At 37.0% G+C, this 24,527-nt stretch overlaps 3 protein-coding genes across 5 annotated transcripts; 2 read left to right on the top strand and 1 right to left on the bottom strand.

Annotated features, from left to right (window-relative positions):
• Positions 1-8,718: 8,718 nt before the first annotated feature.
• On the top strand, positions 8,719-9,555 carry LOC113279713 (Werner Syndrome-like exonuclease). Its single transcript, XM_026528384.1, has one exon. The coding sequence runs from the start codon at positions 8,719-8,721 to the stop codon at positions 9,553-9,555; it is 837 nt and encodes a 278-aa protein (XP_026384169.1).
• A 389-nt stretch (positions 9,556-9,944) lies between these two features.
• Positions 9,945-14,256, bottom strand: LOC113282947 (PHD finger protein ING1-like). 3 transcript variants are annotated; one of them, XM_026532057.1, is made up of 8 exons: positions 14,105-14,256; positions 13,932-14,003; positions 12,858-13,045; positions 11,759-11,822; positions 11,521-11,545; positions 10,910-11,069; positions 10,551-10,681; positions 9,945-10,452 (listed from the first exon to the last, which is right to left on the bottom strand). In XM_026532057.1, the coding sequence occupies exons 1-7, from the start codon at positions 14,130-14,132 to the stop codon at positions 10,571-10,573; spliced, it is 648 nt and encodes a 215-aa protein (XP_026387842.1). In that variant the 5' UTR covers positions 14,133-14,256; the 3' UTR covers positions 9,945-10,452; positions 10,551-10,570. The 3 variants fall into 3 exon arrangements, with proteins under 3 accessions (XP_026387842.1, XP_026387841.1, XP_026387840.1); XM_026532056.1 differs by having other exon boundaries at positions 11,521-11,602; XM_026532055.1 differs by having other exon boundaries at positions 11,521-11,632; positions 11,753-11,822.
• Positions 14,257-16,188: 1,932 nt separating this feature from the next.
• LOC113279714 (secreted acidic protein 1A-like) lies at positions 16,189-18,001 on the top strand. The gene is made up of 3 exons (XM_026528385.1): positions 16,189-16,205; positions 16,846-17,309; positions 17,781-18,001. Exons 1-3 carry the CDS (start codon positions 16,189-16,191, stop codon positions 17,999-18,001), a joined length of 702 nt encoding a protein of 233 aa, XP_026384170.1.
• The last annotated feature ends 6,526 nt before the right edge of the window (positions 18,002-24,527 follow it).

Genomic DNA, 24,527 nt, shown 5'->3' on the forward strand with positions numbered 1-24,527 from the left:
ACGTAAGGATAATATATGGGTGATTCTCCTAGAGGTTGAATCTAGGGCATGAGAAAAATTCTAAGGATAATTGCTAGGATTGATCAAAACTTGAGGTAGGTTTACTACTCATTGTCTTGGAGATTTTCTTACTCATTTGGGTTAATTGCAATTTGGATATTAAAATTGTGAAGTGATTCGTCCTCTTGTTCGAATCTGATCGATAACTTGAATGTGTTTTCTTATCATGAACTACTGATTGAGAATGTTGTCTATTGTTGTTGGAAAGGTTATGATTTCAAAGTTTTCCTTCTCACTGTTTGATTTGTGAACTCAAGATGTTTGTAAATATGCCTGTGTAAACTCTGACTCTTTTTCCCAAGTTTTTTTTGAGACATAAAGCCACTACACAACTGGAAGCATAAATTTGAATTCATTGTTAATAAATCATTTACATACGCCGTTTTATATGATGTTTAACTTGTTAATTGTGTTCGACATGCTGATTTCAAGTATGAGCCTTTGTTGGATTTTTTAGTTGGCAGTAGACTTCATATGCATAAGTGCTTTTGGTAGTTTCTTTTGAGTAAGAACTCAGTTGTGTTCCTGGTGAATGAGTGTCATTCTTTTAATTGTTAAACAAGTTTTATGAATAAAACTTATTGAGTTCATGTCTTCCGTTGGTTGGAACATAGTTCCATATTGCGTCGGTTAATGATCCCCGATATAGAGAAATGGGTAATGATCCCCATGGGAACGTAGCTTCCCGACCATTGATGGCGGCTGTCCGTGCCGAGAAACGATAGGTGGGTGTGTGAATCAAGGTTTTCGTGCCGTGGACTCAATGTATCGAAATCTAATGATTTGATTTGTCGGAAACTTCAGTGATATTGTGAAATTTATTTGTTTGAGTACACCGTTTACTATTCAAAGTTCTATCCTCGTTTCTTTCTATATAATTTCTTATGTTTTTATGAGATTTCTTCCGCATATATTTGAGGATGGGAACGTAAGCCTATTGAGCCGTCATCTCACCCCAATTGACGACTTTGCAGATTTTATCGAAGGGCGAAGCAAGTGAGAAGTCGTTAGTGTAAACGTGCATTATTTCCTATTTCATTTCCATGTATTTTGCTGTCTTCACTTGAGAGGCTTGAATGTTGGAGAGTTATGACATATTTTACTGTCTTGAAGGTTAAATTACTGATATTTGAAATGCTTTGTTGAATAACAATTGTATTCTGAAAGTTGGAGTCAGAATAGATGTTTAAATACTTGTTTTGTTTTATGACAGTTTACTGTACCTTTTCCCCTTGAGCACTGACACCAATTGGCAGGTATTTAGGTCTTAGTTTCTTATAGGAAATGTTAATTTATATCTTATCTAAAATGGGTTTAAAGGGTTTGGTATTTCAATTTTTCTTTTAGGAGATTTGGCCCTTGATGTATAACAGTGAAATTCTGAAATCTGTAGGTAGGCAGTTCTGTGACCTACTTTGCCTGCACTGTTGACCTACCATTTTAACTTGGAATCTGGATTTTCAAAATGGGTTTGAAAAGTAGATCTTTCCTATTTATAAATTGGTGTTAAACTCTAAATTACGACTTCGAACGAAGTCTGTGGAGTCTCGCCAAGACAGGCTGTGGCTGACGTTTTTCAGCAGCATTTCTGCCCAGATTTTGTTGTAAATTTTAATTTGTTTTCTTTTACTTTTTGATTTCGGAATATTAAGACCTGTCAGGTGAATGTAATAACTGTAGTGAGACTAATTAGGACCTGGTTATTAAGATGAGAGCTTAAAATGTAAGCTTAGGAAATGAATTAGAGTTCCGAGACCCGACCGTAACACTTAGAATTTCACTTAGAAATTTGGGTAAAATCCATGACCCGAATTTTGAGGTGTTACATATACACTATAATCAAATACATGAAAAAAGAAGTTTTTGTTACTTAGTCTTTTGCGAGATTGAGAGAGAAGTGTTTTGATTTCCAGATCCTACATTTTTTACCTCCAGTCATTAAAAGATTGTGGTGGTGATTTGAATGGAGAGAGAATGAGAGAGGTAGATTGAGAGATTTAGAAAATGAAAAAGTTGGGAGGTTTTAGTAGATGAGAAAAATCTAGCTATTAAGAGAAAACATTTGGGAGGTTTTTCATTTGAGGTGGTTTCTGAAATCATCTATGGAGGAACTAGTCGTTATAGATGTATGCATGTTGCATATGTGGATGTATGGGATATTTGCTCCATGAGTTAGTCTATTGATCCCCCGAGCTTATGTGCGAAGAAAATGTAGAACTTCCTTTTCTTAAGGGACAAGGTGAATTTGTATTAAAAGAAAATAAGCATACATATAATTTGTTTTGTTTATTTTTTTAATTGATGATGGCAACAAGCTGAAACAGAAAAATATATTGGGTCAAAACCTCAGAGGAATTCAAAATGGGAATTCATGGGAAAGGCAAGCAGTAACGAGAGATGGTACCCAAAAAAAACCTACAGTTTAGAAATGCAAATAACTTCTATTTCAGTAATGGTTTAAGTTTTCCAACCTAATTTGAGAGATGATATACCCTGAATGAATAAAAAGTATGAACACATGATTGATTCCCCATTGGAGCATATACTTCAACTTTTTTACTTCAAAGAAAAGAAAAGAAAACCTCATTCAAGAATCTAGTAATTACATTGAAACACCAATTCTAAGGGTGTTTATTGTTAAACAACTTCCATATCAAAGGATGACAGGTCAAGGAAAACACATGATTCCCCATTAGAGCATATATTTAAACAGCCTCAACTTCAAATTATCTTTCACGGTACTGTTAGAACATGCTCACATGTGTGCAGATCAAACAAATCTTTAATTAGCTAAGCCACAAAAGGATAAGGTGCATCCAACAAAAAAAAAGCAAGTAAATCACTTGTTTTTCACATATCGTCATAGGACACCATTGTGTTCAATACAATTTTTTCCTTGGTCAGGTCAGTCAATTCACATTCAATGAACACATTCTTAGTTCGTGGCATTATACCGGATATCGCAAATTAGTAATAGTTTGAGGCAAAGATAGAACTGGTTTTGCATAAAGAAACTTAAATTTTGATAAAATTTTAAAAAAGAAAACTAGAGTATCGTCGATTCTAACACCTTATGGTCTCTGTATACCTACTGAATCATATATCACGGGGTAAACCGGTGAATCCTCAATAGAGTACGTTGCAAGCCTATATTCTTTTGCAGGACGACCATGAAACAGTTCAAGAGTAGGGTTCAAATCTTCTTCTGGATAACTAGTCCAGGTGGGATCAGTTGCATAATTTTGTTCATTTCTTGAAGATCGGAAAAACGACATGGCCCACAAACGATGTTAAATCCCTTTTTAAAATTTCAAATGCGTGTTCAACATCCCTTCTCAGAGTCATTTGTCGCGTGTTAAAATAATTATTATCCTTTGAAGTCGGTCCCAAGCCGGTCTAACTGTAGGCTTGAACTAAAGTAGATCATTGTCAATAGATCCCGTCTGCTAGATAATACCCTTGGGTGTAGTTATGATTGTTTATGGTGAGGTTACATAGTGGGTGATCCCATCCTAAATATCTTCAAATAATATTGATTTATGCAACACATTGATGTCATTTTTGTAAACCCGAAAGTCCAAAAAAAAATGACAACTTCAATAACTATAAGCATCCGAAGCTTCCAATATAACAATTGGTTTTGAGTAATGACCCTTACATATATTGGACTATTCATTCAACAGGACATGCCTGCCACACCTAATGCATGGAATCAAGACTACCTAGCATTCTTGGAAATCCCTAGTTTTGTTTTGGTCAACTGTTCTACCAACATCCAGCTAAGTAGGTTTTCGTAGGAAAGTTGGACCAAAATGGTTGAATACCGTGTCACAACACATTTGAGATACCTAAATGCGGTTTTCTTCCCATACAGACGTACTTATCTGAAGAATCTTCTAGTACCTCATGACATAATATTTAGAAGGATGCAATGATCTTTTGTTCGAAAGCCTCGTACATGTCGTGGATCATACTGATAATCAAATAGAGATTGTACCTGACAAAGCTCAGCAATAATCCTTCGAAGCAAGTTGCGGCCTATGTAGAATTGATGCTGACTATCTTCATCATAATATACACATCCATCATCAAAATAATCATGCATCATCTTATCGTTGGAAAACGTCGCTCTCGTCACGTCCATAATTTAGTGAAAGCTTGTTTTGTCTCTAAAGACTTAGGAATCATCCCTGAATATAATTGCATCATAGCGTCTCGCTACCTTTTAATCTTATCTGAAACTTCATCCAATTGACGCAAAATCTTCAAGTACGTATATTTCTATTTTTCATACAAAGTTTCATCCATTTCCATATTATCTTCAAGAGAATCAAAATTGGGATTCATGGTTGAAAACAAATGAAATTATCTGAAATCAAGAGAAGATTGATATGCATAAAGAAAATTGTGATTTTGTGGGAGATGGGTAACTTATATGGAGAAAAATAAATATTCGTTGAAGGTAATCGTTGATAAACTAGCCCGTTATAGCTGATTTTGAGTTTTCCTATAATTGGGAAACACGTTTGCTCATCCGCGTGTCTGGGCCTGGGCGAGAAATAATATTTATAAATCTTCATTGGAATTGTCATAACCTCAAACCTCGACTCATCTAATTTTGGCTAACCATGTAGTTTCCTAATTTAAATAGATTCTTATTCGTACTCCGTAAGTTCCTCACTAAAGAAGGAAAAAGCTAACTAGTCTTAAGTGTTTTATAACTAAGAGTCTAATCAGAAATGTTTTCCTAATTGGAATTTGTTTGAATTTTCGTACTCTGTAAGTTCCTCGCTAAAAGAGGGAAAATCCGACTAGTTCTAAGTATTTCCTAATTATGAGTCTAATCAGAACTGCTTTCCTAATTGGAATTTGGTTGAACTTAGCAACCCTGGCATTAATCATTTTTCTATGAATGCCAATAATGAAATAATTATTAACTCAAAATGTTAACGTCTTGTGACATTAATCGACTCTGATCGACACTAGGTGGTTCATCAAACTATATTATATTACAAGTATTTCCTAATTATATTTGACAGTTCTTAATATGTTTATAGCATTAATTAAAACATCTTCATTTTCCCGAACAATAGTTGATGATGAACTATTGTGCTTGAGATCAGTCTCGTAACTGGTCATGTTTATGATTGAGCATAAATAAAATATAAGATAGTAAAAAACTAACGAAGAGATTGTAGTTGGTCAAACTTTTCAACCACACAAGCGTATTTCTTGTTTGTTAACATATTACATGTTTTTGATTACAATAAGTCTAGATTCAGCGTGATTTTTCACGATGATATTCCTGCAAGACACAAAAACCCATCCCCTTTTTCTCCTAACGGGTCGCCGGAACTGTGAGTGTCGGTGAATTCTCGGTGGAGAATTCACAGGTGTGTAGCATCATTGTTTTGATTAACATTCAAAGATAGGTGACCCTTACTTTTCAATTAAAATAAACTTTAGTAAGGAAAACGCCTTTTAGGAGTGTCCCCATACATGGTTGTGATACATGGATCCTCCAGGACCAGAAGTATTCCCATAACCCAGCTCCATGTTTTTATATAATGCCGCCATATTCACCTGCTCCAACTTGTCTTCCAACGCTCTGATATATCCATCGACGTCTTGAGTCAATTTGTAACCAGCATCAACTTTTTCATGTTCCCAACGTAAGAGTGCGTCTATTTTAATAATTCTGAAGCCAGCCGCGAAAATAAGCCTTCAAAATCCTCCAATCCTTCAACATCTTCCAAGCCTTTAGGATACTGCAGGCACTCTCTTGAATCAGCAGAAAACACAAAATCCTCAAACTCCTCTATTTTGCATCGGTGCCCAGCAGTGAATTCCTTGCGGTAACGCTCCATGTCCCTATAGTTTGGAACCTTTCGTACCAAGATCTTATAGATATTAATGGCCGCCTTGTTCCAATCAATGGTAACTTCCAAGGAAGCCTCGGCGCGCTTGAGCAGAGCAACTAAGAGCTTCTTCACTGAGATGGGGTCTTTCTCGAGATCCTCGAGGTCGAGGCTTTCTTTTGAGTATCTTAAATATGTTGCCGCATTGCATAAATCCTTAATTGTCCAGTATTTTGAATATTGTTTTAATAAAGCATGGATATCATCTGGGAATGGAGCGTCCTCCTTTCGAAACCTAGATGGATAGTTACCACGATCCATCCTCCTACTATACTACTATCTGGGAATGGAGTCTCCTTCTTTTGAACACTAAATTGATAGTAACCTCGATCCGTCTTTCTACCATCATGGATTTTTGGCAAGCATTTAACATAACCTATATTATAAGGGGAAACTAGGGGGAGACCCAAAAAAAATAATATTCTCATTGTCAGACCCACAATTAATTTTAGATACCGTGACACCCATAATTTTTTTTGTGACACCCATAATTATATGAAATTATTAAAAATGTCTGCATGACGGATTATGCATCCGCATGAAGGGTTATGCATCAGGGGTATAATTGGCAATGCAACTTGGACATAAATATCTAAAAATTTGCGCCTTGGAAATTTACAAATTTTATATCGTTGGAAATATTTTTAAGAGAGCTACGCAACGAGTACAAACAAGAATATCAAATTTTTGTTTTTCACGAAAAAATCGGAGGTGATCATCATTTTAGGCAAAATTTTCGAAAACTTGATACATAACCATTATGCAGCCACCAAAAAAGATGCATAACACATTCTGCAGACGCATAACGAATTATGCAACCATTTTCTCGACTGCATAACAAATTATGCATTTGGATAACAAAGTTATGCATCTATAAAAAAAGTTATGTAATTATTGTTTTGCTTGATTTTAGTGCGTACATAAAAAAATTGATGCATAATGCAGTATGCATCCATATTTACGGATGCATATCAGGTTATGCATCTATTTTCTCGATGCATAATGCATTATGTAGCCAAATTTTCAGACGCATAACAAGTTATGCATCCATTTTCATGACTGCATAACATGTTATGCAGATATTACTGTAGGTGCATGACAAGTTATGCAGTCTTTGTTTTTGTTGATTTCAATAGTAACAAAAAAGTTATTGCATAACGTGTTATGCAAACGTTTTCTGGACTGCATAACAAGTTATGCAACAAACTTTGTTGATGCATAACAGGTTATGCATCCATTTTCACGACTGCATAACATGTTATGCAGACATAACCACATCATCATCTTCTTTCATGTTTCAATAATTCCCACGCATACCATTATCCTCCATCCGTAACTCCCATCCACCACTACCAGCTTTCACCTACTTGAATGCAGCAACAAATACCAACAACAAACACAAATACAAACCATTCCTATTTCAGTTACACAAATGCAGTCATAACCACAATCGACTCTGTCCTCACTTCTAGATGGTGGAGTTCCTTCTCCACTCGGAAGAGAATTCCAACTCCCAGTTAAATCCATCTGCATCTCCTCCATGAGTTCAATACCACCACTACCTCAGTAACTCCATCTTCCACAGTTCAATCTCGAGTCATTCTTCCATGTCCAGAAAATTCAGTCAAGACCCATCTCGAATTGCAACTCTATCTTCACAACGACAACAACAATCACCCAATTCTTCTCGGAAGAAACTCAGTTCAATCGACATCAACATCAACTCCTAAATCCATCAATAACCCAGTATAGCTGCTCGATTCGTTTCTAATCCATCACCAAATCAACTCAGTTCAATCGACAACAACATCAACTCCTAAATCCATCAATAACCCAGTGTAGCTGCTCGATTCGTTTCTAATCCATCACCAAAGCAACTCAGTTTAATCGACAGTAACATCAACTCCTAAATCCGTCAATAACCCAGTGTAGCTGCTCAAAATAAAACCCTAGCTCCCAATTCTTCTTCTAATCCATCATCGAAGCAACGAACCTATTCTTCAATTCAGGAACCCTAGCTCCCAATTCCTCTTCTACAGCTTAAAATAAAACCCAAATCTCCATCTATTTTCCTGAGCTTCTCGAGACAGCTTCAATCACCAACTCTGCATGTTTCTTCATCTCAGATTCAATTTCACTAATTTCAAATCAAACTCGACCTTTATTCTCACGACTAAGTTGAAACTGCAATTTGACTTCATCGAGCATCACCATTTTAGTTCAGTGACATCCATTACTCTTCGATTTGCAAGACTGAAACCTAATTTTAGAAAATATGGGTTTGGGAGTAATTTTTTCCCCAAAAATGGGGGGGGGGGGGCGCCTGTGTTTTTCTGAGCGTGGGTTTCATAGTAGAAAAGTCTGGGAGAATGGGTCTCCCTGTAGTTTTCACATGTTATAAAGGAGGTTTAGCCTTGGCCACGGCCAATTTTGGGCCCCCATTGATAGCTTTGTGGGCTTTTTCTCTTTTCTTTTGTTAGGTTAATTAGGCTGGTCTCAATCCTCATTACACCTATGTTTACAAAATTTGTACATGGCAGCTGACAGGAATTCAGGTCTCTTTCTTCTATACTCCAGGCACTTACTTCCATATTAATACTCCACACTCTTAAATTCCAGAAACTTCTGTACTTAAGCTGATTTTTCCTAATCGTAATGGATTTCTTTATACTGGCAAACTTGGGAATCGTTTGCATATAAATATACAATCCAGCACACCAAAGTCTATACAACAAGCTAGATGGCAGGATCATCAGTTGAGAAAGTCCAGAATGGTTTGTCTGGTCTTTCTCTCGGTGACCAGATGAGCAGCAACAGTAGTACCAATGGTGGTAATGCTCGTGGTGATAAGAATACAGGCATTGTAGTAGTTGATAAGTCTAAGGATACACATCATACCTACAAAGTGTTCTATTACAAGGATACAATCTTTACCACCGTAACCCATACAGCATCTGTGGTCGATCAATGGCTTGCGGATCTCTACAAAGATTACGACGTCACTAAGTTGAATAATAGTATTGTTGTGGGTCTTGATATCGAATGGATACGATTAAGAAGTGACAACAGCGTTAGACGAAACAAAGTTGCTGTGTTGCAATTGTGTTTGGATAAACGTTGTCTTATATTTCAGTTCGCGTGCTGTGACCAAGTTCCCAAATCACTCAAGGATTTTCTTGGTAACAACAAGTTTATCTTTGTTGGATCTGGGGTCGATGCCGATGCCCACAAGCTTAAGGTCGATCATGGTTTGATGGTTGCTAGAACTGAAGAACTTGGCAGTTTGGCTGCTTATAAGCTCCCTGACAGTAACTGGCTTCACAGAGCTGGGTTGAAGAATTTGGTAAAAGAGGTTCTCCAACAAGAGTTGCCAAAGAGGGGATACGGATACCCCCTGTTAAGCAACTGGGAAAGTGATTTCTTAAGCGATGAACAGATTGAATATGCTTGTTTAGATGCTGTTGTTTCGTTTAAACTAGGTTTTTGTTTGATGAGTCGAGCCGAGCCGAGCCGAGCCGAGCCAAGCCATTACGTTCTTATCGGAACAACAAGAACAACAACCCCCAGCCAGAGATGAATCCGAAAGATTCAGACTTTCCAGATCTTAAAACGGCTGTGGACGAAAAAACTAAGAAGCGGGCTCCTTTGAAGTCTAACGGAGGCAAGACAGCCGGAGCAAACAGTAAACGTACTAATTGAGTACGTTTTTCAGGAATTAAGATTTTGATCTTTAGTGCCCCATGTTTTGTGATTTTTCAATGACTATTAATACGATTGATTTTTCTCTTGCTAAACATCTTATTATTTGGTTTGTAAACACAAATTGAAAACTTGACACATACCTTTTCTTTTACTACTACAAGTGATATTCAAAAAAAAAAAAACAAAAAAAAAAGGTTCGAGGATGTCGTCGAACCAGGCAACCAGCTAAACACAATCTGAGAACCGTGTCAATTTCTCTTTATGTGCAGGAATACACTTTGCCATGTTTATTTATTTATTTATACTGTGCTAACTTGGAATTCCCTCCACTTGCATTATAACTTGCATTAGTATTAGACCATGGGGAAATGGGGAAGTGACATATAACGTTAAGGACTAATTGGCCCAGACTTCAGGCACGTTGGCCGAAGAGGTTTAGCCCACAGCCCCCGTGAAACCCAGTAAGTTCAGAAAAAAAAAAAAAAAAGAAATTAAAAGACAATTTTTGGCCCTCTTTAATAGCTTTCTGGGCATTTTTTCTGTTCTTTTGTAAGGCTGGTCATGGATAGCTAAACTCATTTCAGGGATGAAGGAGTAACCTAACCTCATTACACCATTATTTACCAAATTTGTACATTGCAGCTGACAGGAATTCAGGTCTCTTTCTACACAGGCACGCAAAGAGTTGAACGAAGATGATGGCAATGGGAATGGTTGCAAATCATGTATCTCGAGGAACAGGAGGAGTTGGAAGAGCGGAACTTTTTCTGATCTGCAAGAAAAATAAATCTGTCAGATGACAGTAATTTTTGTAAAAGAAAAAGACAGATTAGCTTGTAGGAACAACCTAAAATAATTGAAGTGGCATACCAGAATGGTGTTTTCTACAATCATTTGCCTTTCCGACGCTTTTGCAAGCCAGCACAATCCGAGCAATACCACTTCCCTCTGGGGTGTTCTCTCAAGCCAACACAGCCGAAGTGAAACCATTCTATCTTGCACTAAGAATATTGAATGAAAAAGGATTAAAAATCAAGAGAAATTAAGATGAAGAAGGGGTTAGATTTTGTCAAACCACGTCTATGATGGGGTATAAACAACACCACCATGTAATTTTGGGGATGACCAGTCATTGTCACATCACATGATGGGTTCTTCTTAACCCACGTTAGACTTGTCAACAAATTTGAACCGTAAAACAAATATTCAAGGAAAATAGTACTACATACATCTGGGTTGTCACATGCAACCATCTCCCCGAAACTAACTTGGTTGCAAAAACAGTACGTGGGTTCATTTGGATCCACTGGCAAATCTAGATCCATGCTTGGTGTATCTGCTGGTACTACTACTTCTGCTGCTGCTGCCGCAGCGGCTGCTGAGCGAGTTCTGCATTAAGTAATGTCAGATGCAACTCAAGGAAACTAACTAAGATGTTTTGCAGCAAAAGAACAAAAGAGATAAAATAGGAGTAGGACCAAGGATATATAGATAAGAGGATAAAACTGTTTTCCACTGCCTATGAAATACGTACAAAAAGCTTGTTAATCAAACTCTTTCACGAGTTCGGCATTTCATACCTGTTATTATAAACTAGTATTCTTTGTTAGAGTGGTCAGCTCACAGACTCGGATTGCTTTTAAGAGAGACAGAAGCATGTAAGATTTTGTAATAGAATTACATCTTTCGAGGTTGATAACCATTAAATAGCATGATGATATTAGAAAAATGGAATATGCAAACCTACATCAACTACAAGCTTAGTGTATCTAAGCAGTACTACTCTACTGGCATATCGAACATTTAAAAGGATAAATGTCAAAGAAAGAAAGATACATACTTCTTACGTCTTCCTTTACCAGTACCTGCATCGCCAGAATTCACACTAGTATCAGGGTTCACGACAGCTGTTCGAGAAGCATCTGCAACATCTCTCTCGGTCAAAAGCCACATTTCCATGTAATTAAGGTCACACTTCTGTGACTCATAGCAGGGATGTTGGATGGTGACAGGCCAATCTACCCAGTGTTCAGAAAATTTGAAGAAAAAAAAAAGAAAGAAAAAAAGGATATGAGTACCTCGTCTTTGCCCTTCATCAAATTTTCTCAGATATTGATCAAGTTGTTGAATATGCTCATCCACCTGTGGCATGATAATCTACTTAATTAACAGAGAAGATAAATTGACACCTCTTGGGAACAAAATTCAATTTTTTTTTGGAAAATAGTCTGAAACAAGATAGATGAAAGAATGGCATATGCTGGATGATCGCTACTCATTGCAACTTAAAAACCTTGAGATTGTTCTGACTGCACTATTGCATTAAGGTCCCGTTCGAGCTAAAGTAGATACTACAAGGATTCCTAACCAGATAATGCATGTCTCAAACAAGAAAAGCCAAGTATATCAAATAACCAACTTTTACAACTGTGAAACAGGCATGATATAGCCTGGTCAAAATATTGATGCAATGAAAAATTTGGGCAGGTGAAAATTAAATTAGTTCACTAAATTCCCGATATTCCTGAATTATTCAATGCAGGAATAATTGTATATGGACGACCTTTCTTTTCAATATTGGAGATTAAAACAAAAAATTCAAGAAAAATGTCTAACATCCAAGAAAGCCCTAGTTATTAAATATATCGAACGTTAAACATAGAGGAAATATATGCTCACGGATAGAGACTGATATAAGATAAAAGTACATATTAAGGGACATTATTTAAAGGATTTTAAAGCTTGACCAAAATGATATTAGCAAGTGACATACAAATATTCCTGGTGACGGAATCACTGAGGCCATAAGAACTTGAAAGCTAACTTTGAAGGAGATAAAGTAACCCTAGATGGAGATAGTAGCCAACTCTAATGGCATATTCTTCTAGAGAAGTTATTGCTCAAGACTGATGAATATATTCCATGTCCTGGGCTCCAGTTTTTGGGATATAAGATGTGTCTACCGTCTAGAATAGTAAATTATGGTACTTAGGTTTCAGAACTCTATAAAAGACACTTCAATCAAACAGTTCAATAGATATATTCAAGACTACACCTAGAAAGTGAATAACAACATTTTGGACTCAGTTATAGTTGTTTAAAAAACATATATACTCTAGAACCAATGTATAAATGCAAAACACAATTGGCGTTTGTGTAGAAAAATTGAGTTCCTACCACATCATAAGCCTGAAGAGCCAGGGCAACCTTCTCATCAGCGATTCCAATGCAATGCTTTTGCTCTTCAAGGGCTTCATCTGAGAATTTGATGAGTGGAGTATCTGGCGTGATGTTACCAGACTTGACACGTCGCTCCATGTCCTCTATTTCTTGTTCACAGCGCTGCTCATTTTGGCGCTGACTTTCTGTTGATATTAACAAAAGAACATAATTTGCATAAAATGCTCCAAAAAACAAAGAGTCCACAAGCAAAAAGAAAGAAGCTATAAGCCATTTTGATCAGGCTCAGAATTTGAATGAACGATAACGAATTAGTGAAGAGTATGGTCTTTACTGTAGCTGAATATAAAATAATACTGGATTTCTATTTATCTAATATCTAGCCCTTTAACATGATCAATGACTCCACAAGAATGTACTTCGGAGAATTAAAGTTTTCTTTGAGTTATTTCAAATACCACATATAGGTTAGCTCTACTGTGAACAACATAGTTTCAAAACTAACCATGGAACAAATGTAAGGAAAATATCGTCGTAAGGGATGTTTTCGCGATTAAATATTCATTGTTTACTTGATGTAGTCCCCAAACCTACTTCTTCAAAAGCCTACTAATACAAAAACGTGTACTTGTGTAGACAACATCTAATTGAAAAATAGAGGAGCGGGGCTTCCTAGATTGCGGTTAGATTCTGGATTTAGACATGTTCTTGTTGGAGGGCCATGACTAACGAGCCTTGGGGCTAATGGGTTTGTGCCAATTATGCTAGTGTATTGGAAGTAGGAGAAATTCATGCAAAGCTAGAGTCAACTTAGCTCAATTCTTCACCAGATGGGACTAGACTCACTTGTATGGCTGTCTATCCACGGCTCGATTGGACTAACATCATATTTGTTGTGTTTTTAACAAAAGAAATGACATCCTAACCTAAGATCTTCATCATTTCCCAACTAATCAGTGACCAATAGAATAGACACCATATTATGAATTATACATAAAATCAAAAATATATATTACAGATTCTTAAAGATTACAATATCTAGAAATACAGCAGCAAATGATAAATAAATACCGTGTAAGCTTCTATCCAAGTCCCGCATCAATCCATATTTCTTCTGTAGCACAATTGGTAACGATTCTAAACCTGGAAAGAAAAGGAAAAAAACCCAAATTAACGTTATTAGCACACAATTGATTAAAATTGAGATTACAGTAAATAAATAAAACCCTAGAAGAAGAACTTACTATTTTGAAAATCTTCAATGAAAGACATTGCAATTTTCTTCTTCTCAGACCTAGAACAAACAAGGGGGAATTGGAATTTGAGAGAGACGGATTGTATGAGCACTTTTCCAGTAACAACTTGGGGCTCTCCCGGTACACCTTCCCTTATTTTATGAACGATTTTTCGGGACCATGGTTGTTTCTTTTTGGACCATGGTTTTATTTTGGGTAAAGACATTAGAAGTAAATCTAGGTCACCCCTTATCTATATATTTATATTAATACTTAAATTATCCTCCTGATTAATTTTGGGTAATGATTAGCTAGTGTTAATAATAGTTAGTGTAATGATTAGTGAGATGATTAAGTTAAAGATAATTAGTGAAATTAAAATATCAGATGGGATTTTTTTAAAAAGAAGTAGAATTATTGAGAGAGTAAAGTTAGAGAAGATGAAGAAGGAAAACATGAAAAACGATGGATTTTACCAACCACAACCGAAGGAAGGGTATTTGGGTACCCATGTATGCTTCAAACTTAGATAATGTTGGTTGAATTGCTCCAAATTTTCAAAAAACTGTAAATTTTTATAGTAGATTTGGGCTTGTTCGGTTACCTTATATGAAGAACAGGTTACTGAACTCATCTGAAAGTGTAATTCGGTTACTTCTTCCAAACACGCAGGTTACCTAACTCGCTCTTTAATAGAGGTTTTAGTCGTTCGGTAAATAGACATGTTACCGAACTTTGTTTATACGATTTACAGAGTAATGTTCGATTGGTTCGCAAACTTTAACCCAACAACATATCTAACCGAATTCCACATGTATGAAATTAATGAAGAGTTCGGTTGGTCAAGATTTTTTGCGAACAAACCGAACGGAGTAGGCAAAGTTCGGTTAAATCATAACTCAACATAGTGGGAAAAATAACACAGTTCGGTTACATTGTGTCTTTTTTTTTTTTTTTTTTTGTATTATGGGTAGAATTCGGTTATTAACTAGTTTCAGAATTTTTTGCGAACCAACCGAACACAATATATTGGTTTTAAATGAGGAGTTCAGGTAAAACTATTTTTTGCGAACCAACCGAACACAATATATTGGTTTTCAGTGAGGATTTCGGTTAAAACTATTTTTTGTGAACCAACCAAACTCGGAGTTAGGTTACGAAAAATAAATTCGTGATAACCGAAGTGTTCTTCGTGTTCCTGGTTTCAGAATGTTCGGTTAAAACTAGTTTTTTTTTTAAACTATTCCTAACCGAACATGCCACTTTAACTTCCATTTAAACCATATTTTAATGATTTCTACTCAATTTACCCAATCATTTGATGATTTCTACTCAATCTACCCTATAAAAAAAGAATTAAAAATGATTGATGGGTTTTTCAATCGAACGAGGAACATCAAGGAAAGAGAGAAGAAGAAGAGAATATTTTTTTTTTTCAAAACTAAAAAATTTCGATTCCCCTCCAATTTTTGTTTTTGATTTTGATTTTGGTTAATAAATTCATTTAGATTAGATGTATATGATTAGATTTATATAGTTATTAGGTTAGTTTAATTTAAATTAAAATAAAGGGTAGATATGTATTACCTAACTTTAGGACATCCCTTATAAATATAGGGAGGTTGGCTTAATAAGACCATGGTCCCCAAAAAATCGTTCTATTTTATAGCAGGGCTGAATTGGGAGCCATGACACATTTTATACCCACACCCAAAAATATATGGGGCTTCCAAAAATGAGGGTGAAATACCTATTTTATCCTTCTCTAATAACTAAACCTAAAATCCTAATACTAATCGAGTGAGGCCCCCATTCTCTTTTCAAAACAAAACTCTTCTTCTTCTCCTCCCCTTTCTCTGCACCTACATCTTCTCCATTAACGACTCGGAGGAATTTTTTTTTTCTCAACCAATTCTTCGCGTAATCGTCGATTAGTTTTAATCGACGATTAACGATTAACTTCTTCTACAAACATGGCTCGTACAAAGTAGACCGCTAGAAAGGAAAATCAAATACCTAATCTGGTAGATGCAGTTAATGCAGCGAAGGAGCATCAGAAACTGAGCAAAAAATCAAATCAGTCGGTGAAGGAAATGGCTCCGATCAGAAGGTATGTTCACTAAAACCCCCAACTGTAACTTGGGTTTGTGTTTAATTTGATGTTCTACTGAAAATTAGGGCTTGAATCGGGAAAATAGGATTCTCAGAAATTGAGTCGTTAATCACTAGGTTTTATTTCTTAACGATTTTGCGGATGCATGTAAATTTCATCAAAAATTGTTAATCATTAGGGTGGCGGAGAAAACGATCCTTGCTGTAATCTTTTTTATAGGTTAGAATCGTTAACAAATATTTTTTTTTCTTAACGATTTTTGATCTGCATGTTAAGTTAATAAAAAATCGTTAACCATTGGTAATATGTGAAAAAGACTCTAATTAGGTTGTGTGCTAGTTTCTATAGACGACCCTTTTTATTCATCAACGACTCTATGATATGCCTAAACACACCTGTCCCAAATAATGAAAGGGTCGTTTATTTTTAAAAAAAAATCTGACGACCCTATGGTATGCCTAAACACATCTTTGTCCCAAATAATGAAAGGGTCGTTTATTTTTTTAAAAAAATCTGACGACCCTTTGATATGCCTAAACAGATCTCTTTCCCAAATAATGAAAGCGTCGTTTATTTTAAAAAAAAAATTCTGACGACCCTTTGATATTTCTTGTTTTGTTGTCTTGACCTATAGTAGCAAGAATAAAAAAGATAAGCTTGCACTGGTAACTCCTCCATCCAGAGCTCCCCGCAACACAAAATACCTAAATGCCGGTCTATTACAAGGAAAAACACCGAGTGAGGTAGCCTTACTTATCCGCGAACCCAGAGACCCATGTGATGATTCATCTGAATTGTCCTCTTCATCCTCTCCTGTTATATCTGCAACTGGAAGCATAGAAGAAGAAGTCGCAGAACATGAAGAAATTGCTTTAGGAGGTGAATATGTTGCTTATGATGATGATGATGGTGATGATGGTGATGATGGTAATAGTGGTGATGGTGGGGATGGTGGTAATCATGGAAATGAGGTGGAGGAGATTCAGGAGGATGATGATGAAGGTAATGATGATGATGATGATGATGATGAGGATGAGGATGGAAATGGTGGTGCTAGCGGTGATGAAGAGGGGGATGAGGATGATGATAATGATGAAAATGGTAAGGAAAGAAATGATGGTAGTGGTGGTGATGATGATGATGATGAGGAGGAGGAGGAGGAGGAGATTCAGGAGGATGCGGCGCAAACACAGCCACAATCACAACCACAGCCGAAGAAGAAAGTTCCAAATGCACCGAGTGCGCGACACATTCCACCCACGCGTTTGCAGCTTACTCATCTACCCGGTGGGAAAGCCAGAGGTGAACCTAAAGATGGAGGCAAAGTTCTATTTGGATATGATAGCTCGTGGACCCGTACCATAAATGAGACAATTGTAACGATCTCAACTTTGCTTTTCATATCATTTGTTGATATTTTAATTTCTTATGTTTTAATTCTATTTGTTTGTCTTTCATAGGATCATAAGAATGCCACACGTCTTTTTAGACACCAATCTTCTTATGCAAAAATAAAAAAATGGCCCCTAGAAAGTGAATGTGCAAGAGTGCGAGACATTGTTGAAAACTTAGGTTTGTATGATGGCGTTCAAAACTCCGTGATTGCATATGACAAGGATGCAATATCATGTTTTACTGAGGGGTTTTACGGCGAAGTCGATGCTTTCCAATTCCCTTTTGGCGAGATGGCGTTGATACCCGAAGACGCAGAACAGATTATAGGATTGCAGGTTGAGGGGAAATCCAAGGGTGACAAGTTCAAGAAAAACCTAGATTGGAAAAAAAATATATGAATTGGCGGAGAAGTTGTTTGGATGGGATGAAAAGACGACGTATGACCTTTTTGTGAAGGGAAAGAAGTACCCAAAGAAAGAGTTTAAAATTAAGTAAATTAGGAAGATGTATGCGGGGTCACTTGAGAAAGACAGAGACAATGAACTACTCTATGAGAAGGAAGTTCGTGCGACGGCAGCGACATACTTCTTGTATGTCCTTGCTTCGGTTATATTTATCGATAGCAAAGGAAACAAAGTCAGCGTCAACCTTCTTCAACTTTTGGTTCCATTGGAAGAGGTGAGTAAGTATTCATGGGGGACTGCCATAGTAGCACATTTGAACGCTCAGCTGGCAAAGGCTTCCCGGGAACGAACTTCTCAAATGAACGGGAATTTGGCTTTACTTCAGGTAATTTGAGTTATCAAATTTGTTCGTTGTTTGTAATATTTGTTGTTTTATATTTTTATATTTAACTTTCTTTTATTGTTTTAATATTTCAGGTGTGGATTTACGAGCATTTCCGCTCATTGATCAAAGACGATGGATACATCCAATTGGAGCCAACATGGAACAACACTAAACCAAGAGGAACTCGATACAAGTACAGTGGAAGTCAAGATAAGGAGGAAACTCAAAATTTGAAGTTGTTAGCCATGCGCCAAAAATTGGACAACATGACAGGAAAAGAGGTAAACTTTGATCCCTATAAGGAAGATAGAGTAGGAGGACTCCTAGATCTTGCATATTACCATGACCCTTTGTTTTACCCTTATAGATACTCAATGAACAATCCGAATAGAGTAATGCATCAGCTTGGGTATATTCAAGATTCACCTGATGAAGATTATGTACCACCGTTCAAATATAAGTTAAAGAAATGCAAGGCGCACAAAAAGGCGTTGGTTGTTGTTTACGAACCTGAGCCTAAGACTGAGAATTAGAATAATAGGAATTTGGCTACTAGTAAGGTAGACATCTCTTGGTGGGAGCATGTTAATGAAGGTCACGAGGTAAGCGATGATTACATGCCATGGTATGAAGGCTTCTCCCGCGGTCGGGTGATAAGGATTGATCAGACTACGGGTAGGAGGAGAAACAAAGGCTTCTTCCTTTGCTTCTACGACCGACACTAGAGATGAATCTTCCATCCTTAAGCTTGTGGTAAGTACTTATTTTTCGAATTGTGTTAATCATTTACATACAATTTTAATTATGTTAATCTTAATCGGTATTTGAATGCAAACAGAGGGAACGGGTGAAGATTTTTATGAAGTCATTTTGTTGCAAAGCGGACAAAGGAAAAGTGATAGAACCTGAGCAAATTCGTATGTACGCTGAGTACTGCCAACACATTGAAAATCCACAAGAAAATAAAATGTTTGTTGATCTAGCAAAGCAATGTAAGAGGAAAAGGAGAACAGCTAGCCAACTAAGACAAGAACGTGCAGAAAAGGGTGAAGGAAAGGAAGATGGTGATGATCAAGCTAGTGGAGAAGAAGCTGGTTCTCCAAGGGGAAGTCCTGGAAAAGGTCCTTCAAAGAAAAGCTGCACATCATCAAGTCAGGGAAGCCAGAGAGGTCAAGGCGGAGGTAGAGGCCGAGGTCGAGGTGGTAGTCGTGGGTGAGGAGAAATTATGTCTAGAACTTTAAAGTGTATGATTTAACATCTAGAACTTATGTCTTTTAGTATTGTCGACTTTAACTTACGTCTTTCTTAGATACAATTATTTTCTGTAGTTTGTACTATCGGTATCTTATGTTAATTATATTTACAACTATGTTTAGAAGTTGTTGTGCTTATATGAATGTTAAAATGATGTGAAAATCCGAAAAATATGCCAACTTTTTATTTGAGTCAGCAGCAAATGTTTTGCAGATGAACGACTCTAAATTTGAGTGTTAGAGTCGTCACCAAAAGTTTTGCAGATCAACGACTCAAAACCTATGGTAATGAAGTGAATGTTAGAGTCGTCAAGACAATTTTTGAAGACCAACGACTCAGGGTAGGCCAAACCACCAACTCTGTTTGATTTTATTAAAGGGTCGTTGACATTTATATAAAAAGTGAACGACTCTGAATTGACGATCCATCTGTTAAATTTGACGACTCTTCGATGAATTTGAACCACAACGGAGGATTAGTATGGGTAATCTAGAATCTGACACATCAAGTGTTCATCGATAAACCTCCTTGCACGTCGGTACAACATCGTATATTCTTTGTGGTAAATGAACTTTGTTTCCCCATTACGAATCCTCCATATCCCATTGAAACGTTCCAGCTGAAATCATGTGAATTCTTAAATGTTAGTATGCGAAGTTTTAACGATGCCATAAGTATAAATATTATCGGATTACTCACTTTTTCTCTAAGAGGAGCTTTTGGATGATGTTGGTACACCATATTTCTAACTTTAACATACTCTCGCATTGCACTTTTTATGTAGTTGAATCGAAATGCTAAGTCTCGCCATTTGCGGCTATTCGGATTCCCGGTACGCCCGTAAAAGAACTCTTTAACTCTCTTCCAAAATATTGAGTAGATTTCATTCGGACGTTCACGGAACGTATTAGCAAACGATTTCACAAGACACAAATCTTCATAAGGTTCCCATTCCGCCATTGCTATTGAAAGTTTATGTACTTTGGTAGAAAATGGATGTTTTTTGGCAATTTTTTCATGAGAAGAGGGTGCTATTATATAGAAGAAAATTCCAACGGTCGGAGTTTTTGAAATCCTCACTCGGGGTTGTTAGGATATAAATAAAATAAATAACGACTTCATAGGAATAGTAGCATCGGAAAATCCGTACACTTGGGGTCGTTAGGATATAAATTAACAATGTTTGACTCGTCATTGTACTACCTATATAAAGGATAACGACACTTACTAGAAACTTGGAAATAATAGCATATGAATAAATTTTTATGTTGCATTACAGTTGATCTACATTACATGTTATTCTTTTTCTTTGTGCGAGAGGCAACTATCATTGCGGCTTCGATGTGATAAAACTGCTCTCCTCTCCATTTGGTATATGCAACTTGGGACGCATGTCTATCTCATTTGTACCTATTGAGAAACTCGTTGTACTTGGTGCACAATTTCATAACGTGAATTGTCCTATCACGAATGTAGGACGGTAGATAATCATAGCGTAGTTTCTTGTAGTAATTGACGAAAGGACTCCAACCAACTTGAGTCAAAAATATACTCTCATCTTGATGTTCTGCGGGAATATTTTTCACGATGTAATAGTTTTTAACCCATTCGGTCTCTTCCTCGACTTGCTTGAATACTTCCCGGAGATGTGCTTGTTCTTTTCCTCGTTTTTCAGCCTCGCGCATCTCCTCTTCTTCCTTCGTAGGATATGGCGTAAAATTGTATGGTTTTTTAGTAGGTCGCATGTTTCTTTTGCGTATCTCTTCTTCCATTGCCAATATTGATTTGGTTGGTCACTTGCATCTTCTAAGTATGATTTCAATTGAATTGGTAGTTGATGACGAACTTTCCATTGAGAAAATGATATACTTTGATTGTTTTAAGTTCTATTAAACAGTTAATGGTTGAATCTTTATATAGAAAATAGCCCAACGGCTATTTTTTTGGGAAATAGTATCTCCAGAAAGAGCCGTTGAAGGTATATTTATGGAATCGTTAGAGTTGAGTTTATGTAAACTAACGACCCTGTTTCAAATAAATCTCTGGCATACCAACATCCAGGAGTCGTTAGTTTATTGATAATCAGTTAACGACTTCGACAATCTATGATAAGAGTCGTTCATTTTTTAATGGGACCGATAATGACCCATAATTATCAAAACATCCAGGAGACCCTCGTTTATGGTCTGACAGAGTCGTTAGTTTATTGATAATCAGTTAACGACTTCGACAATCTATGATAAGAGTCGTTCATTTTTTAATGGGCCCGATAACGATCGTTAATTTCCAAAACATGCAGGAGACCATCACATTTGGACTATATGGGTCGTTTATGTATATGAATACTTACCTAACGACTCAAGTTTATAAGGCAAGAGTCGTTATCCTAAATTGCTTAAATGTAAACGACCATAGTATTAGTGATAATATAAACATCCAAAAAATATGCTTCACAATAGTAAGCTCCAAAAAAAAACAACTCCTTCCACATTTAGTCGCACATGTCAACGTGTTCAGGAATTGTACTTGGTGTTCCTTCCAAAGCATTCCACATGTTCATTCCATACTCGTACTGGTGTGTCCATTCCTTGGTGTAGTCTCCCCAATAACCATAGGCCACCCGTGGTAGAGGACATTCTTCGGAAATCTTCAAACCTATGTAATGGTTATCGTTGACATGTGCTATTACAATACTTCTTTTCTTTATCGCCGCCTCACACCTAGTTCTTGAGGGTACGTACATACAAGAGCCACCCGGAAAGCTTTTGCTGAATACAATCACAACACAAGTGAATGTGCCCGCTAAAAGTTGACCGCCAAAAGGCATTTTCATCCAAAACTTATAACCGGCCGTCTTCGACCCCTTCCGCCATTTCACGTTAGATACCAACTCTTTGAACTTCAATTCTTTCTCTTTTGAATCCCCTTGCATGATCATGGTTAAATAGAGTTGATTTTCCTCCACAAGTTTAGCCGCCATTCTTATTCTTGCATATTCGATTTGGGTGAGGTTGAGTTCGTCGGCTTGCTCGAAATTCCCTAATTGTTCGGTTTCCACATGGTAACCACAATCCCCATCCCCATCAACGTCGTTGGTGGATATAAGGTGATCTAAGATGACATAAGGAATTTGGCCGGTATACTCTTTGTACAAAGTGTAAGCAACACGATGTGGTCTTCCTTGCGAATCCCTAGGTGTCTTAGGATTACACTTTATTCCTCTTATCGTCACCATACCACTAGTTTGGCTTTGCTGGGTACCGACCGCATGCTCAATAATATCCATATCTTCATTTTCTTGCATTTTTGACCGACCTCGTTTCTTAGGAATTAAAGAATTTTCGTACTCCTCATATTCCGCCTGGACATGCTCATGACGTGATAGGTGTCTATCGAAACCATTGTCATTGTTAACAGTTTCTCTAAATGACATTTTAGTTGTTGGTCTTCCGGGTGGTTTTTGTTTGATTGGCTCTTCTTCAAACCCCAAGCTCTTACGGGCGGCCGACCACAAGTTAGCAACCAAAATGCGTCTTCCTGCACAATTCATTTTTCGGTGTTTTTCGTTAATGTACTTGCCAATCTCCAAGTCTCCAAATTCTTCATCGGCTAAACCCGTGGGCTTTGGGATGAATTAAAGTTGCTGCCCGAATGGATCGATATTTTCAAGAGGAATGGAACCTTTGTACCCATAGAGTTTATGTTTACAAGGGAGGCCGTGCCAAATATAGGTTGTACAATTACACTTCGTATTTATCACTTTTCCCCCTCCGCTTTAGATCTAAAATCTATAAGCGCATCCATCATATAGTTAATTGCCCACCATGATACTTGGTGTGCTACTAACCGTAACAAAGCTTTGTCCCTTACGTGTTGCATCAAAAAACAGTCTTTACTCAACTCCATCTAAGTGACTATTTTTCTTAGGTCATCCTCTGCGTGCTCGTGAATAGATTCTTGTACGGTAACTACCCCACCCCTATTTTGATCCAATTTTTTTTTTCAAACGCCCGTGAGACTGCTCTGCAAGACTTGTAGACTCATTTTTGAAGTGCTTGTATTTATTGGTCCATACATATACAAACTTCTCCTTCCAAGGATACAACCATGTATTCAGGCAATACTCAACAACCTTCTTATGATCCGTGCTCCAAACATCAATAAACTTCTGCAAGTTGGCATAATACTTAACCTCTGTCTTCGAATGAGCCAAATAGTCCCAATCTTGGCAAAAAACTTTCCATACATCCCCCTCTTCATCGAATTTTTCCTTTTCTTTCTTTTTCTCTTCCGCTCGCTCTTTTTTGGAAAGTTTACTTAAACGCTCATCTTCTTCCTTAGAACGTTGATTACCCTTCTTAGTATGGATCTTTTGGATTTGATTCTTGAAATGAGAAAAAAGATTGGTTTGGATGTGCCACGTACAAAGAAATTGTTGAGCAAGTGGAAAGACTTGACGAACGACACTCATAATTGCAAAATCTGTATCTGTAAATATAACCTGTGGTGTCTCTTCTCCACGGTAAATCAACCTCACTTGTTCCAACGCCCAAACATAGTCCTCTATTTCTTTTTTTTCCATAAAGCACCATGCAACGGTGAATGAATTTTTATCCGAAGTATGGCTTACCACGTTCAACATCGGCATGTTATACTTGTTTTTCTTGTAGGTGCAATCTATGAATAGAACCTGGTAAAAACACTGAGCCAAATCCATCATCCTTGGATGTGCAAGAAAAATATGAGTCACTTTCTCATCCGGACCCACCTTAGTTTGCATGGCGTAGTTAAGAGTTTATGCTAACCACTTTGATTGTTGCATAATGAACCTACCATCCCATTCATTTCTCTTAATCGTTGCTTTGGCGGCGTTGATTGTGG

The sequence above is a fragment of the Papaver somniferum genome, chromosome 5 (assembly GCF_003573695.1).
Source record: "Papaver somniferum cultivar HN1 chromosome 5, ASM357369v1, whole genome shotgun sequence".
NCBI classification, from domain to species: Eukaryota; Viridiplantae; Streptophyta; class Magnoliopsida; order Ranunculales; family Papaveraceae; genus Papaver; species Papaver somniferum.